Below are 16,853 nucleotides of genomic sequence, written 5' to 3' on the forward strand. Positions count from 1 at the left end.
TTTTGAAGATTTACCATGAACATTCTTTACAAAGCGTAACCGGACACGGACTTAGGATCATCTCTGATAAGATAACTCCTGTAAGCTGCCAGATGCCAGGCTCTGTTAGGCACTTTAATAGAATTACTCTGCTCTCCTGAACAGTCCTGCAAACTAGACACGATTGTCTCCATTTTGTAAGCGGAGAAACTGAGGCTTGATGAAGTTAGGTAGCCTAGTCACACAGTTGCTAAGTGATGGAGTGTGCAAACCTGACCTGAGAACCCAGGGGCCCCTTGGCTCGCTGAGACTATTTTGCTGGGTTATTCTGAAAGCCTGCTTGGCCTGAGGCCTCCTGCCTCTACTTTGCACACTATTCAGAGTCACAGTCTCTGCCTGGGGTACACTTAACCTCTCTTTCATATCCAGGTGTTTGACCTCTTTTTTTTTGAGACAAGGTCTCGCTGTGTCACCCAGGCTGGAGTGCAGTGTCGTGAACATGGCTCACTGCAACCTCGACCTCCTGGGCTCAAGTGATCCTCTCACCCTCCTGGGCTCAGCCTCCCAAGTAGCTGGAACTACAGGTGTGTGCCACCATGCCCAGCTAATTTTTGTATTTTTTGTAGAGATGGGGTTTCACCATGTTGCCCAGTCTGGTCTTGAACTCCTGAGCTCAAGAGATCCACCTGCCTCGGCCTCCCAAAGTGCTGCGATTACAGGCGTGAGCCACCGCCCTTGGCTGTGTTTGACCTCTTACAATGACCATGTGTATTTCTGTTCTTAATGAGAAGCAAGCCATTGCTCTTTATCCGTTGATCCTCTTCAGTGTGGAAGAGGTCACTCACCTGATCTGTTTGAAGTTGTCAGGGCAATAAAAGACCATATGCCTCTGCTGGCCTGCGACCCACTACCTCTGCACTGAGTCACCCCGGCTTTAGTGGGAAGCAGACCTCCCTCAAGCCAAGAGTGGGGTGATATAAAACTTTTCTACAAATGGTCCTGTTTACCACTGGTGAGTTTCTCCTCCCTCCAAATGCTAGGCTGTCAGCTGTCTGGACTCTCATCAGACTCAAGAAAATCAAGAGGAGAATTGTGCACTGACGTAAGAAAATTATCCAATAAAGTGCTTCCTTTTGAAAGATTTCCCCAAATTAAAAAACAAACCTGATTTTAGAGCTTTGTTTCCTTGGTTTGTGTTACATGTGCATATTGTATGCTATGTTCACTGGGGTCCCTGATGTCACAGCCCAGCATTGCTGTCAGGGGCTCTCTCGTTCCAGCCACCTGGCACTTACCCTTTAAGCACCCAGACATTTCTTTTCCCTCTTCTAAGTCTGATGACTTTTTTTTTTGAGACGGAGTTTTGCTCTTTTTCCCCAGGCTGGAGTGCAGTGGTGTGATCTTGGCTCACTGCCATCTCCGCCTCCCAGGTTCAAGCGATTCTTCTGCCTCAGCCTCCTGAGTAGCCAGGACTACAGTCACACGCTACCACGTCCGGCTAATTTTGTATTTTTAGTAGAGACGGAGTTTCACAATGTTGGCCAGGCTGGTCTTGAACTCCTGACCTCTGGTGATCCACTCTCCTTGGCCTCCCAAAGTGGTGGGATTACAGCGTGAGCCACTGTGCCTGGCCTCTGATGAAATTTTTTTTTCTTTTTTTAGTTGGAGTCTCACTCTGTCGCCCAGACTGGAGTGCAGTGGTGCTGAAAATTTGAATTAGAAAAGATCACTATTTTGGGGGGGCAAGGGCCTAGTTTTCCAAATGTTTAGTGCCTGGTTTGGAAGGGGATTTAATTCAGGAAACAAGGAAACTCTTTTTTTAAAAATGTCTGAAAGTGCAATGGTACTACTTCCAGCATGGGTACATCAGGAAGAGAGACCCCACAGGTCGGCTGCAGATTTGCTCAGGGGTGTGAGTCCAGGGAGGCTGCTGGTTCTGTGTGCCCTGCATTGCCTGCCTGGGAGAGAGGCCATGGTGCCTGTCCTCCAGTAGTGAGGCTCTGGTGTTCAGGTTGCATAAGGCACTTCCACTCTCCATTTCAACAGACAGTTTTAAAAAATGTTAGAGATAATATTAAAATATGCCACCCTGGTATGGAGAGTCCTGTCCTTATTACTACTAGTCGTGCTCATCATCTCTTATCTATAAACTGGATTACAAGATATTATTACCTGTTTGGTGTTATCAGAAGATGAGAATGTTACAAAGCAAATAGGAGTCAAATAGAAACCAGGAAGTCTGTAACTGGCAGAATAGTTTTCCAGGGCTTCCCTTGCTACCCCCACAAAGTAGGCTTTTTAAACACTTAGAAGTTGAATTGGAAAATGTTTTTGTTGCACTAAGTAAAAAATGAAGCTATATATCCAATTTAAAAATAAATTTTAAAAAGAATTCAGACGAGTGCTAAAACAAATCAGTGGAGAGAAAGAATAGTCTTTTCAACAAATGGTGTGGGAACAACTGGATATCTACGGGCAAGAGAATGGAGTTGGCCCTCTACCTCACACCATACATAAAAATTAACTCAAAATGGATCATAGACCTCAATGTAAGAGCTAAAACCATAAAACTCTCAGAAGTAAAATTTGTGACTTTGGGTTCGGTAAACCTTCTTAGCTAAGATACCAAAAGCATAAGCAACCAAAGAAAAGATAGGTAAATTGGACTTCATCAAAATTAATCACAAAAATAAACTTTTGTGCTGTCAACAATACCACCAAGAAAGTGAAAAGATAACCCACAGGATGGGAGAAAATGTTTACAAATCATTTATCTGGTAAGGATCTGGTACCTAGAACTATAAAGGACTGGTACCTAGAAATGTATAAAGGACTCTTACAACTCAATAACAAAGAGATAAACAACCAGATTAAGAAACGGGCCTGGGTGCAGTGGCTCACGCCTATAATCTGAGCACTTTGGGAGGCCAAGGCAGGAGGATCACTTGAGCTCAGGAGTTCGAGACCAGCCTGGGCAACATATTGAGACTCCATCTCTACAAAAAAGAAGAAAAAAAAAATTAGCCAGACAAAGTGGCATGTGCCTGCAGTCCCAGCTACTCAGAAGGCTGAATCAAGAATTGCTCGAGTCAGGGAGGTCAGAGCTGCAGTGATTAGTGATTGCACCACTGAACTTCAACCTGAGCAACAGAGCAAGACCCTGTCTCAAAAAATAAAAGGGTAAAGGATCCGAATAGACATTTCTCCAAAGAAGATGCACTAACGCCCAAATAAGCAAGCACATGAAAAGATGCTCAGTATCATTAGTCATCAAGGAAATGTGAATCAAAACCACAGTCAGATGTCACTTCACACCCACCCAGATGGCCACAATGAAAAAGACAGATGATGGCCAGGCACGGTGGTGGCTCACACTTGTAATCCCAACACTTTGGGAGACTGAGGCGAATGGATCACTTGAGCTCAGGAGTTCGAGACCAGCCTGGGCAAGATGACAAAACTCCATCTCTACCAAATAAATAAATAAATAATAAAAATTTTTAAAAAGATAGATGATAACAAGTTTAGTGAGGATGTAGAGAAATTGGAATCCTTGGCCGGGTGCAGTGGCTCATGCCTATAATCCTAACACTTTGGGAGGCCAAGGCGGGTGGACTGCCTGAGCTCAGGAGTTTGAGGCCAGCCTGGGCAACATGGCAAAATCCCATCTCTACTAAAAATACAAAAAATTAGCCAGGCATGGTGGCGCATGCCTGTAATCCCAGCTACTGGGGAGGCTGAGGCACGAGAATCACTTGAACCTGGGAGGCAGAGGTTACAGGGAGCCAAAATCATGCCGCTTCACTCCAGCCTGGACAACAGAGTGAGACTCTGCCTCAAAAAAGAAAGAAAAGAAAGAAATTGGAGTCCTCATACGTTGCTGGCAGGAATGTAAAATGGTCCAGCCACTGTGGGAAATAGTTTGGTATTTCCTCAAAAAGTTAAACAGAGTCACCATATGAGCCAGCAGTTCCACTCCTAGATATATATCCAAGAGAAATGAAAATACATGTTTACACAAACACTTGTACACAAATATTTATAGTAGCATTATTCACAATAGCCAAAAGTGGAAAATGGTGGGGCACAGTGGCTTGCGCCTGTAAGCCCGGCACTTTGGAAGGCTGAGGTGGGCGGATTACTTGAGGCCAGGAGTTCAAGACCAGCCTGGCCAACATGGCGAAACCCCATCTCTACTAAAAAGACAAAAATTAGCCGGGCGTAGTAGTGCACGTCTGTAGTCCCAGCTACTCGGGAGGCTGAGGCACAAGAATGGCTTGAACTCAGGAGGCATAGGTTGCGGTGAGCCGAGATCACGCCACTGCACTCCAGCCTGGATGACACAGCAAGACTCTGTTTAAAAAAACAAAACAAAAGTGGCAAACAACCCCTATTTCCATTAACTGGTGAGTGGATAAAGTGTGGTATATGCATAGATGATAATATTATTATGCAATAAAAATAAGTTTATTATGCAATAAAAAGGACGCACTGCTACAACATGGATATGCCTTGAAAACATTAGTGAAGGGAGTCAGTCACAAAAGAACACATTGTATGACTTCATTTATAGGAAATGTCTGGAATAGGCAAATTCATAGAGACAAACTAGTTTCCTAGACTGGTGGGCAGGGGGATGGGGAGGAGTTGGGGAGGAATAGGGAGTGACTGCTAATGGGTACAGGGTTTATTTGGTGAGTGACGAAAATGTTCTAAAATTGACTGTGGTGATAGCTACACAACTCTCAATATACTGAAAACTATTGAATTGTACTCTATTTTTAAAAATTATTTTTGTGGTAAAATACATAGACATAAAGTTTGCCATCTTAATCATTTTAAAATGTATAGTTCAGTAGAATTAAATACATTCATAATGTTATGCATTGACCACCACCATTCTCTTCAACTTGTATAATTGAAACTCTATACTTATTCAACAGTAACTCCCCTGTCCCCCTCCTCCCAGCCCCTGGCAACCACCATTCCCTGTCTCTCGGATTTTGACTATCCTAAGTACCTCATATAGGTAGAATTATACAGTATTTGTCTTTTTGTGACTGACTTATTTCACTTAGCCTAATGCCCTCAAGATTCATCCATGTGGTAGCGTAAGTCAGAATCGCCTTCCTTTTTGAGGCTGAATCATGCTCCATTGTGTACGTACGCCATTTTGCTTATCCATTCCTCCATCGGTGGGTGCTTGGCTTGCTTCCACATTTTAGCTATTGTGAATGATGCTGCTCTGAACATCAGTGTACACATATCTTGTTTTGAGACCCTGCTTTCAAATTTGTTGGGGTATATAGCCAGAAGTGAAATTAGTGCATCTTAAGGGTAATTCTGTTTAAATTGTTTAAGGAACTGCAATACTGTTTTCCACAGCAGCTATGGAAGGATGGACAAATTGTATGATCTGTGAATTACATCTAAGTAAAACTGTAAAAAAAAAAAAAAAATACAGAACCAGCCGGGCATGGTGGCTCACGCCTGTAATCTCAGCACTTTGGGAGGCCGAGGCAGGCAGATCACCTGAGGTTGGGAGTTTGAGACCAGCCTGACCACCATGGAGAAGCCCCGTCTCTACTAAAAATACAAAAAATTAGCCGGGCGTGGTGGTGAATGCCTGTAATACCAGCTACTTGGGAGGCTGAGGTAGCCTCCCTTGAACCTGGGAGGCGGAGCTTGCAGTGAGCCGAGATCGCGCCACTGCACTCCAGCCTGAGAGACAGAGCGAGACTCCTTCTCAAAGAATACAAAACCATGTAGCTAGATCTAATTTTGCTTTTTTTTTTTTTTTTTTTTTAAGACAGTCTTGCTCTGTTGCCAGGGTGGAGTACAGTGGCATGGTCTCGGCCCACTGCAAACTCTGCCTCCTGGGCTCAAGCAATTCTCCTGCCTCAGCCTCCTGAGTAGCTGGGACTATAGGCACGCACCACCACACCCAGCTAATTTTTGTATTTTTGGTAGAGACGGGACTTTACCGTGTTGGCCAAGATGGTCTCAATCTCTTGACTCCGTGATTTGCCCGCCTTGGCCTCCCAAAGTGCTGGGATTACAGGCAGGAGCCACCACGCCCGGCCTAATTTTGCTTTTTAAAAGTTCTATATTCTTAAATGTATATATACACTGAAAAGAGACTGAAAGAAAATATAGTAAAAATGTTTTAAATAATGTTTAAAATGTTTTAAATCTGAGTAGCAGGATTATGGGTGTTTTCTGCAGTGAATATGCATTGTTTTTATAATCAAGGGAAAGAAACACACAGGGGTAGGGTCCTCCACTGTGTCATCTCCTGGACCACACTGTCCCTTGTGCAACCCCCCTGGCGGTACACTGGGTGCGGCCAGAAAGGAGTGGGGGCACTACACACTCTTTGTAATAGAAAAACTGGGCTGGCCTCCTGGCCATTTGTAATAGGAAATGTTACACCACAGACTTCAGTAAATCTGTCCTACTTTAGTTTTAGAGGTTAGTTTTAAATAACACATATCCCAAGAGCGACGCAGTTTTGATGGGCTTGCTTCAGCTTCAAACCATTGAATTTTCTCTACACTTACTTGGAAGCCATTTTTGGAAAGTTACCATTTCTTAGTATGTTTATACAGTTGAGACAGCAAAATGAATATCCTCCACACATTGCATCCTATAGCCAAATGGCGATATTAGGAAATGTATGCACATTGATTCTTTAAACTCTTAAATTTTTATAACATTCGTTGGGCCTTCCTAGCAGGCTGTTGAATCCAGGTTTTGCTCATAAAAGCTTCTTTGATGCATTATCGATGTTCTGCTCTGGAATTTTTCTTTGTTCCCAATGAGTCTGTGGAGAGAAGCTTACTTTGGAAAAAGGAACTGTTGAAAAAACAACCTGCTTGTCGGTTATTTCAGAAATTTGTTTACCACATCATATGCCATTGGCTTGGACATACATTGTGAAATAGCCTTTCTTGCTTGCTATTTTGTGCTAAAACTGTTTCCTGTGAGTAACTAGGGTTGTAAAGAAAGGCTAATAAAGGGTAGATGCTCCCTCTAGGGAAGGGAAAAAGTAACTTATTCTCTCGTATAACCTACAAATCTAAAATAAGACACGTGGTGTCTTACGTGGGCAGCAACTTAGTACCATCTGAGGGGCCAGGTGGTCATTGCCCTTGGATGAGTGTTTATGCAGAAGTCTGTATAAATAATCGAATGGGACTCAAAGACAGTAACCTCAGAAAAGCTGAACCAGTTACCCTTGGGGCTGGGAAGGAGATGTTCAGTCAGAGAGAAAAGGGATTCAAAAAAACTGCAAGTTAGGGCATGGCCAAGCATTCACCGCTGCAGACTTTTGCCCTTCCATCCAGGACCTAGTGGTGGAAAATGTCTTGGTTAATGACAGAAAACGTCACAGCACTCGAAAAGCCCAGAGAGAATAATCCATGTCCATTAAGAAGGGTGAGGCAGATCCATGTCTTCTGAAATGGGCTGACCAGCATGCCCTCTTTTTTAAAACATTTTTTTTTTTTTAAATGAGACTCACCAATGTTCATAAGGGAGACCTTTGAAAACTCGAATGTGAAGGACGCCTGTAGAATATAAAGTCATGCAGTGACATGTGATTGAAAAATGTAAGCGAACCCTAGGCCCCCAGCAAGAGAGGGCACAGGCTGTGGCAATCTATCTGCAGTTGGTTCCTGCTGGTGGGTTCGTGGTCTCACTGACTTCAAGAATGAAGTCTCAGACCTTCACCATGAGTATTACAGCTCTTAAAGTTGGCACGGACCCAAATAGTGAACAGTAGGAACGTTTATTGTGAAGGGCAAAAGGACAAAGCTTCCACAGCACATAACGGCACCCAAGCGGGTGGCTGCCGCTGCTGGCTGGGGTGCCCAGCTTTTATTCCCTTATTGTCCCCTCCCATGTTCTGTTTTTGTCCTATCAGAATGCCCTTTTTTCAATCCTCTCTGCGATTGGCTACTTTTAGGATCCTGCTGATTGGTGCATTTTACAGAGTGCTGATTGGTACATTTTACAGAGTGCTGATTGGTGCGTTTTACAGGGCACTGATTGGTGCATTTTACAATCCTCTTGCTAGCTACAGAGTGCTGATTGATTGGTACGTTTTTACAGAGCGCTGATTGGTGCATTTTACAATCCTCTTGTAAGACAGAAAATTTCTCCAAGTCCCCACTCCACCCAGGAAGTCTAGCTGGCCTCACCTCTCAGCAAGACTGGCAGACAGGTGGGACTGAGCAGTGTGCTGGTTCAGGCACAGCTCAGTGACTGGGGAACACCAGGCTTCAGAATGAGTGCAAGGAGCTATGTGCTGTAGACCTTCAGAGTACTCACAAACAATTGGATCTGCAGGTTCAAATCCATACACACCAAGCAACAACGTGTGCAGCACACCACTGACCCAGGCACACAGCTTCAATATGGGCACAGTCACAGCTGCTCAGAATGGATAGCACTGGCGTGAATGCACAAGCATAAAGCGTGGAGGTAATGAGAGTGTCTGGTGTGTGTTATAGCTGCAGCCAGCCCATGAGGGCAGAACAGATGCACATATAGTAGCCATAGAGGGAGGGGAAAGGGGGAATAATTCACAGATTCTGCATTTCTAAATCTTTTCATTTTTGCTTTCCAAAGCTCATTGTTTCTGCAAGGCTACAGTCTAATTAGAGACCTCAGCACAGGAAAATGTCTGCCATATCAGGGGGCCAGCTACCCTTCCCCCACCCCCACCGCCACACACAGGACAGAGCAGATAGAGGATGGGAAAACAGGACTGTGTGTCAGGCGCTGCACTCATTTCTAAAATGGAAGTAAACTTCCTGTCTTTCCAGGGTATTGTGAGACATGAGTGGACCTGAGACAGGAATGTGCCCATAGGGCTGGCATGTGGTCAGTGGACAGCTGCTACATTACTGAGTTCTCAGCCCGTGCCTGCACCAACCACATAAACCTTACAACACCGTCTGTGGGTGCTGCTGTTTACCCTTCTTTATCTCCATCCCTGACCCCCTCCAGGCCAGAGTGCACAGTCTAATGATTAGCCAAGGAAATCGGAGACTTGGGTTTACTTTCTCCCCCACCTCACACATTGGCCACAGCAGATGCTTCAGATGGATTGTATCAAATGGAAGTAAGGATCAGGGTATTTCGCTGGGCCGAGATTGGTGAGAACAGCTGTAGATGTTTCATGGAAGCCCTGAGAGCAGCTCTCTCTAATCCACATCTGTGATTCTTTGTCTTGCCTGTTCATTACATTACCAGGGGAGCGTCTGAAACTCCTGATGCCCACTGAAATCAGTGACTCTGGGGGTAGGATCCAGACATCAGTATTTTTAAGCATCCCGGGAGTATTTTGACCTCACAGGGTTCAGGCTGAACTTGAGTCCTGGCCATTGGGGAACTGTGGCGTCTGCCTGGATGAGCACCAGCTTGACAATTACACGTCCAAGCCTTAGCTTGAAGAAAGATGGGCAGGCATTTTATCAGATGTGTCACTGATGCATAATGTTGATACCAAGCTAATTTGGAGGCAGAGCAGTTTGGCTAAGCTAATGGTATGAAATATTAGCTGGTTTATAGGAAGACTGGTAGAAAAAGAAAACAGACAAAGAGAAGGTTTTAGCTGTGATGGCAGCTTTCGTTTCTCCCCTTTCCTAGTCACCAATATAATGTGGGACTTGTAATTTATAGGGAAGGAGTATGACTCGTGTGGTCTCCTGTTTCTATAAGGAGGGAACTCCAGTGACTTTATAAAAATAAGCACCCGTCTTATTCTCCAGTTGCTTTCTAGCTAATTTTGGTCCCTTTTCTTTTGCCAGTTGCCAGAGGTTCCACCCTCTGAAGAGGAAGAACAGGAAGCCTGGGTGAATGCCTTGCTTGGAAGAATATTTTGGGACTTCTTAGGAGAGAAATACTGGTCTGATCTGGTGTCTAAGAAGATCCAAATGAAACTCAGCAAAATAAAGGTATCACTTTCCACACAAGAGGCTTCTAATCCTCTATACTTCTTCATTTCTGGAAATTTTGTGCCCTTATGTCCTAAGTGAAAAATAACTTGGTTTAAACATATAACATATGAGGGTAGTAAGTTCTCAAACAGCACATCCGACCTTGATCACAGACTGACCTTATGATTAACTGCATCTGGGGGCTTAGTGAACATTAATGTTTACTCATTTTTTTGTGTTGCCCTCGTTGTTCACTCTAGGTGATAATCCAGAATTTAGTTTGGGAAAATGTGAGCTCTTATAACCGATTCGTCTTATATAATTGTTATTTTTAAGTTGGAAATGAACTTAAATTGTACATCCAGAGCCCACCCAGCCCCACAGCAGTCTAGGCCACATGGTATATCCTCTGAGGAAAATACAAATTACTTAAGGCCTCTTAGTATACTCACTGAAGAAAATGCTAGACTACTTAAGGCCTCTTAGTATACTGACTGAGGAAAACACCAGACTACTTAAGGCCTCTTTCCCAGGCTGTGCTCCCTCTCAAGCTGGGAAAGTTAGCATTGCACTTTAAATGTGTCTGTGTTTGACCTTTACTTTTTGGCCAGATGGTACTTTATTTTGGGCTCTCTCCTGAAGAAACACTCTGGTGCTAATCCAGGGCCAGTTGGAAGTGAGTTTGAACTGTGTAAGTATGGCTGTCATTAAATGACTCATTTGCCAACCAGGAGACCTTATTGAGGATCTTGAGGTTCTTTAAAATTAAGTTTTTGACCCAGTGAAGACCCAGCCAAGAAGAGTCACTTTGGATCCCAAATCTTCACTGAACACTGTCAATAGCTTAAGTCAGTAGCCCTGAAGTTGTATGGATCAGAGATATTTTTGAGAAGCAGAAGCCTATGAGATCCTTTCACTAGAAAAACACGTTGACACAAAATTTTGCCCATTATTTCAGAAAGTTCAAGGACTCTAGATTAAGAAACTGTGAACTATGGTAAACTAGATTAGAAGGAAAATATGGGCCTAGAGGAGCTTCAGGTTGATTTCTTTTGTTCCTTTGGGTAAAGAACAGAGCTTTTCCTGGCCTTGTCAAGCTCTGGCTGCTGTCTGTGGGCCAGTGTCCCTTCTTCCCCAGCTCCTGAGAAAGAGGAAGGAGGGGCTGCCTTCTGAGCCAGAAGGGTGGATTTCAAGGCAGATTTTGGGGGAGGGCTCTGTTGACAGGTGTCAGCCTGTTTGTGTTCCTGAGGTAGTTTGAGGGTTGAACATGCTTCTGCTAGCCAGTTCCATAGCAGGAGACAACAAGTAGCAGTAACCCTCTGTGTTGGGAGATGCAGTGTCAGCAGCCAACCTAGAGCTCACTCAGCCTCTCCCCGTTTTTGGAAATGATGGAAGGCTTGAGTTCCCAGGTCAAGGCATATGGGTAGGACTGGCCCTGCTGTTTTCCCAGAGTCTATCTCGAGCCCTTCCCTAAGCAAGAGGGGCCCTTCCCTGAGCAGCAGGGCTGCAGTTCTTGGCAGTGTGCAAAAAGAAAGCAGGACATACTTGAACTCCAGATGGGATGCTGCTCCCCTGCTACATGCATTCCAAAACTGACTTGAGCCAGGAGTGCTGGTGCACACCTGTAGTCCCAGATACTTGGGTTGCTGAGGCAAGAGGATGACTTGAACCCAGGAGTTCTGAGCTATGATCGCACCACCAAACTCCAGCCTGGGTGACAGAGCAAGACTCTCATCTCTAAAAACAACAACACCACCGACAAAACCAAACTGGTTTGAGAGGTCCCACCCTTCTCTCTTGAGCTGGAAGTCCACAGAGCCTCTGCCCTATTTGTGAAGGTGCCCCCCTCCTCCTGGAGAAAGTTGAGGGAAAGTCTGTTTTCATTTTCTCCCGTTGATAATCATGGAGGCACTGGTAGTTCACAGACTTAAACTTCCTTTTGTTTTTTGAGGTCAGAAGTACTAAAAGGTTAGAATGGAGAAGTGTGGCCTAGATCCAGCAGTGCCAGAGGCTAGAGGTGGGCATTGTGTTCCCTCAGTGTGTTCCATCCATGCCTTCCACCCCTCTCCTGATCTGCTGCACTGTGAAGTGCCTGCAGACCAGAGGAGCCCCTGGTTACAGAATAAACAGGAAAGCAGAAGGACATTACCAAATTCTGAAGCTGTCACTGCCCCTACGAAAAGAACTGATTGCCACCAAATATCCAAGTACCCCTGGGAGGAACTAAGCCTTAAGCCTAGTAGTGAGTGGGTATTGATTAATAGCCAGTCAAGAGCCAAAATGGGAATAGGGAAGTGGTATCTAGAGGAGCCTGAGCTTTCCCCTGTGACACAGATCTCCCTGATCCCCTGGTTTCCCTGCAAGGCCTGACATATGGAGAACTCTTTGCTGGCCTTGCCCTGTAGTCTCGGATTGTCAGCCTTGCACATGATCATGACTCATGTTGTGAAAAAGCAGCCCTGTGTGTGCATCTGGTGCCCAGTGATGGGTTTAAAACAAGCTGAGTTTCTGCCCCAGTAGTAAGTGTGCTCTTGGCCTTAGCCAGCCGCTCAGATAACCGCCCTAGGGCCCTCAGTGGTTATGAGCCTCTTGTGCCTATGTCAGCAAATGTTGCTGAGATCACATACAGCTTCTAACTTAGCACCCACCAGCCTGAGAACGTCCCATACCCTTGAATGCCTAGTCCCTAATTGGGTTTACTCAGGAGGGTAAAGAATGTGCCCCTGGATTTCTGTCTCACTGTGATACCCTTTGGGTGGGAAGAAAAGAGTTTCTTGTCGAAAAGAACAGGAGGAATGACCTTAACAGAAGAAGGCTGCTCAAGGGCAGGGATGTGAACTAGGAGGGGAGTGTATGAGTGCTGGAGGGTTGGTTATAGATGTTCTGGGGTCTTCGGGTTGGATAGACGGGCAAATAAATAGGAAACCAGGCCCTCTGATCTCCCCTCCCCATTCTGCTTACTAGTAGGTAGAGCCCACCTTCCCCTGCCAAGTCCTCCTCAGTCCCCAGGTCCTGCAGGTCCGTCCTTTGTCTCAGGTCCTGTCTCAGGTCCTTCCTTTGCCTTTGCAGGGACTAGAGGTTGCAGAATGGCAGGTAGTGGTTGACAGGGGAAGAGAAGGGACAGTTATGTTCCTGCTGTCTCTTTATTCACTGCTGTGGCTCAGTGTCAGACTGACATTCCCATAGAAACACCGTTGGGTGTCTGGGCCTGGTGGCTCATGCCTGTAATCCAGCACTTCGGGAGGCCGAAGTGGAGGAAATCTTGAGCCCAGTAGTTTGAGACCAGACTAGGCAACATAGTAAGACCCTGTCTCTACAAAAAAGAAAAAATTATCCAGGCGTGGTAGTGGTACATGCCTATAGTCCCAGCTACTCAGAAGGTTGAGGTGGGAGGATCGCTTCACCCCAGGAGGTTGTGGCTTCAGTGAGCCATGATTGCACCACTGCACTCCAGCCTGAGTGACAGAGCGAAATCCTGTTTCAAAAAAAAAAAAAGAAAAGAAACACCATTGGAGGTGACAGTATTCCCTGGCTCACCCTTGGAAGTCTCTCTAACTTGGCATGCTCCTGAAGCACAACATTTGAATGACAATAGTGGACAAAAAGGACAGGGCAAGTGTGCAAGACTTCGGTTACATTCTTAGCCAAGTAGCATTTTATAGGTTGGTAGAGAGGCCAATACCACTTATAACATTGATGCTTTGGAAAAAGGTTCTCCAAATATAGCAAACACCAATTCAAAACTATGCCTTTGAACACTGTCTCTACTTACGTTTTGTTCGTCATAGACATTATAACCTCTTTAACATCCCCTCCACAAAAAATCAGAGATTACATTCTCTGATTGGTGAGTCCTGAAAGCTTATGTTTCTCTGCAGAGAAACAGCTGAAGAGGTCCAGCCAAGTTAGGTATTAAATCCATGCCTGACTAGATGCTACCTCATTTTATGTGGAATATTTAGTTTACATTTAATTTTTAAAAACCTCTTAATTTTATTCTAAATTTTATAAAACTATTGTAACATTCAACTGGAAAAATACTTATGAAAATAACTAAGAGAATTCTGGGAGAAAAAAAGGAGAGGGACTTGCCAGATTTAAAAGTATATTATAAAGCTAAAAGTGTATTATAAAGCTAAAATATATTATAAAGCTAAAGTAGTCAAAGCAGTTTGATACTGGTGGAAATTCAGTACAGACTCCAGTGCAGTGGGAATTTAGCACTTAAAGATGGCGGAACAGATTAGTAGGGCAAGTGTTGGTTGCTGAATAAATAGGTCGAGATTGCTGACCAACCATTTGGGGGAAAAATTAAGCTAGATCCCTAATTTACGTCTTACATTAAAATTATGAATGGAATAAATATTTTAAGAAATACATATACATCCACAAATCCAAGCAGAGAAAATATAGATGAATTAATTCTATAATCTTGAGATGAAGTAGGAATTTTTAAACATGATGCCAGTATTCTTATGTTATTTCCTGTAGAATAAATTCCTACGGGTAGATTTGGGGGTGTGTATTAGTCAGGGTCCCAGCAGGAAGCAGATGGCACACTCAGATAAGTAACTCTGGGGAGAGTTTGCTGAAGGGAAGATTTATAAGGGTGTGGGCAGATGGAGAAAAACTCGTAGAGAGAGTGCTACACTCCAGAGCTAGCAGAAGTGGGGGCTGTTACTCTCCCTGGAGCAGCAAAGGCAAGGAGAACTTGGACAGGGCAGCTGTGTGGAGAGGCTTCCTGTGTTACAGGAGCTGTGGCCTTCAGTAGATGGGGGGGACAAATGCCCAACACTCTTCTCCGTGTGCCTCCCCATCAACTGCCCATTGGTGTATCCCATTGGCCATGCCCAACCAGAAGCTGGAGGGTAAGAGAGACCGTTGGCACAGTTCACGCAGACCAACCACTGGGGATAGAGTGTAGATCTGGCAGGGCAAACAGAAAATGTCCAGCATGAGGTCAAAGGATGTGCTATTTTTCTTTTTTTTTTTTTTTGAGACGGATTCTCGCTCTGTCACCCAGGCTGGAGTGCAGTGGTGCGATCTTGGCTTGCTGCAACCTCTGCCTCTCAGGTTCAAGCAATTCTCCTGCCTCAGCCTCCTGAGTAGCTGGGACTACAGGCACGTGCCACCACACCCGGCTAATTTTTTGTATATTTAGTAGAGACGGGTTTCACCGTGTTAGCCAGGATGGTCTCAATCTCTTGATCTCGTGATCCGCCCACCTCGGCCTCCCAAAGTGCTGGGATTACAGGCATGAGCCACTGCGCCTGGCCAGCATGTGCTGTTTTTCAAGGATTTTCATACACGTGTAAGTTTGCCTATCGGAAATGTAGCAATTTCTTTTCTTTTTTTTTTTTTTTGACGCAGTGTCTCGCTCTGTCCTCCAGGCTGGGGTGCAGTGGCACATTCTCAGCTCACTGCAACCTCTGCCCCCAGGTTCAAGTGATCCTCCCACCTCAGCCTCTCCGAGTAGCTGGGACTACAAGTGCACACCACTTTGCCTGGTGGATTTTTGTATTTTTTGGTAGAGATGGGGTTTCACCATGTTGGCCAGGCTGGTCTCGAACTCCTGACCTCAAGTGATCCATCCACCTTGGCCTCCCAAAGTGTTGGGATTACAGACATGAACCACCACACCTGACCTTGTTGTAGCAGTTTCTTACTACCCACTGAGAGTCTGAGAGAGGTCTGTTTTCCCATACTTCAGCAAATGTGGGGTACTGTTAACCAGCATGGCTGGCTCCTTCTCCATAGGTGGCCTCTGCTCAAATGCCACTCCTCAGGGAAGCCGTCCCTGACCTCTTCAGCCAAAACAGCCACCCCCGTGTTCCCTCTGCCCATTACCTGCTTGATGTTCTTTGCAGCACTAACCACTCTCTGGAAGTATATTGTCTACGTATTTACCTGTTTCTGCCTTTCTATTATAAACCCCGTGAGAGCCAGGCCCTGGCCTGACCTCTTCATGGCTCTGTCTGGAGTACGAAGCCTAGTACATGATGTGTGCACATTACGTTTTTGTTACATAAATGATATGTCCCCAAAACCTTGGCCACCATCCTCTCCGGAAGCATGTTGACTTCCAACAGCATGTTTTGTAGGTTGCTCATGGGTCTCACTCATTGTTTGCTTGTTTCCTCTAGCTCCCCTACTTTATGAATGAGCTCACTCTGACGGAACTTGACATGGGCGTGGCTGTGCCAAAAATCCTCCAGGCCTTCAAGCCTTACGTTGATCACCAAGGTAACTCCTAACTGACCATTCTATGAGTGTTAAAATATATCCTTTGCTGCAGATTCAGTACCATGATGGCTTTGTGTTTGGAGGGTGTTGAGGACTTTTTAAATCATCTGTTTCATGTTGAGTGTCTTTCTGTTCTTACCAATCATGGCCTTAAAACTGATTTGGGGCCGGGCATGGTGGCTCACTCCTGTAATCCCAGCATTTTGGGAGGCCAAGGCAGGCGGATCACCTGAGGTCAGGAATTCCAGGCCAGCCTGGCCAACATGGCGAAACACCGTCTCTACTAAAAAAGTACAAAAATTAGTCGGGCGTGGTGGCGGGTGCCTGTAATCCCAGCTACTCAGGAGGCTGAGGCAGGAGAATCGCTTGAACCCAGGAGACGGAGGTTGCAGTGAGCCAAGATCGTGCCACTGGACTCCAGCCTGGGTGACAAGAGCGAGACTCTGTCTCAAAAAAAAAAAAAAAAAAAAAGATTTGGAATAGATCCAAGCTCCTGTCCTAAGTCTTCTAGTCTCTTGGTTATTATAGGGCCTCCTCCAGCCCAGTGATGCACACATGCCACCTGATGGGGCCTTTGCTTTTGTAGGGGTTGCAGCCCTTGCCAGGGCATGAGGCAGTGGCTGGATTTCAGTTCCGCTCACCTCTCATGGCCCTCACGGGTGCAGCTGCCCCAGCCCCAGCCCCTTG

The 16,853-nt window shown here is 45.3% G+C and overlaps 1 protein-coding gene across 5 annotated transcripts in view; it reads left to right on the plus strand.

Moving 5' to 3' along the window:
* The window catches only part of TEX2 (testis expressed 2), a 116,812-nt gene that overhangs the window by 76,979 nt on the left and 22,980 nt on the right, over positions 1–16,853 (plus strand). For all 5 annotated transcript variants that reach the window (XM_004041205.5, XM_019028113.4, XM_055386854.2 and 2 more), the window contains exons 6-7: positions 9,795–9,941; positions 16,067–16,166. In XM_004041205.5, the coding sequence (XP_004041253.2) occupies positions 9,795–9,941; positions 16,067–16,166 (247 nt within the window). The remainder of the gene's footprint in view (positions 1–9,794; positions 9,942–16,066; positions 16,167–16,853) is intronic.

This window comes from Gorilla gorilla, chromosome 4 (genome assembly GCF_029281585.2).
Source record: "Gorilla gorilla gorilla isolate KB3781 chromosome 4, NHGRI_mGorGor1-v2.1_pri, whole genome shotgun sequence".
In the NCBI taxonomy this organism is placed as follows: domain Eukaryota; kingdom Metazoa; phylum Chordata; class Mammalia; order Primates; family Hominidae; genus Gorilla; species Gorilla gorilla.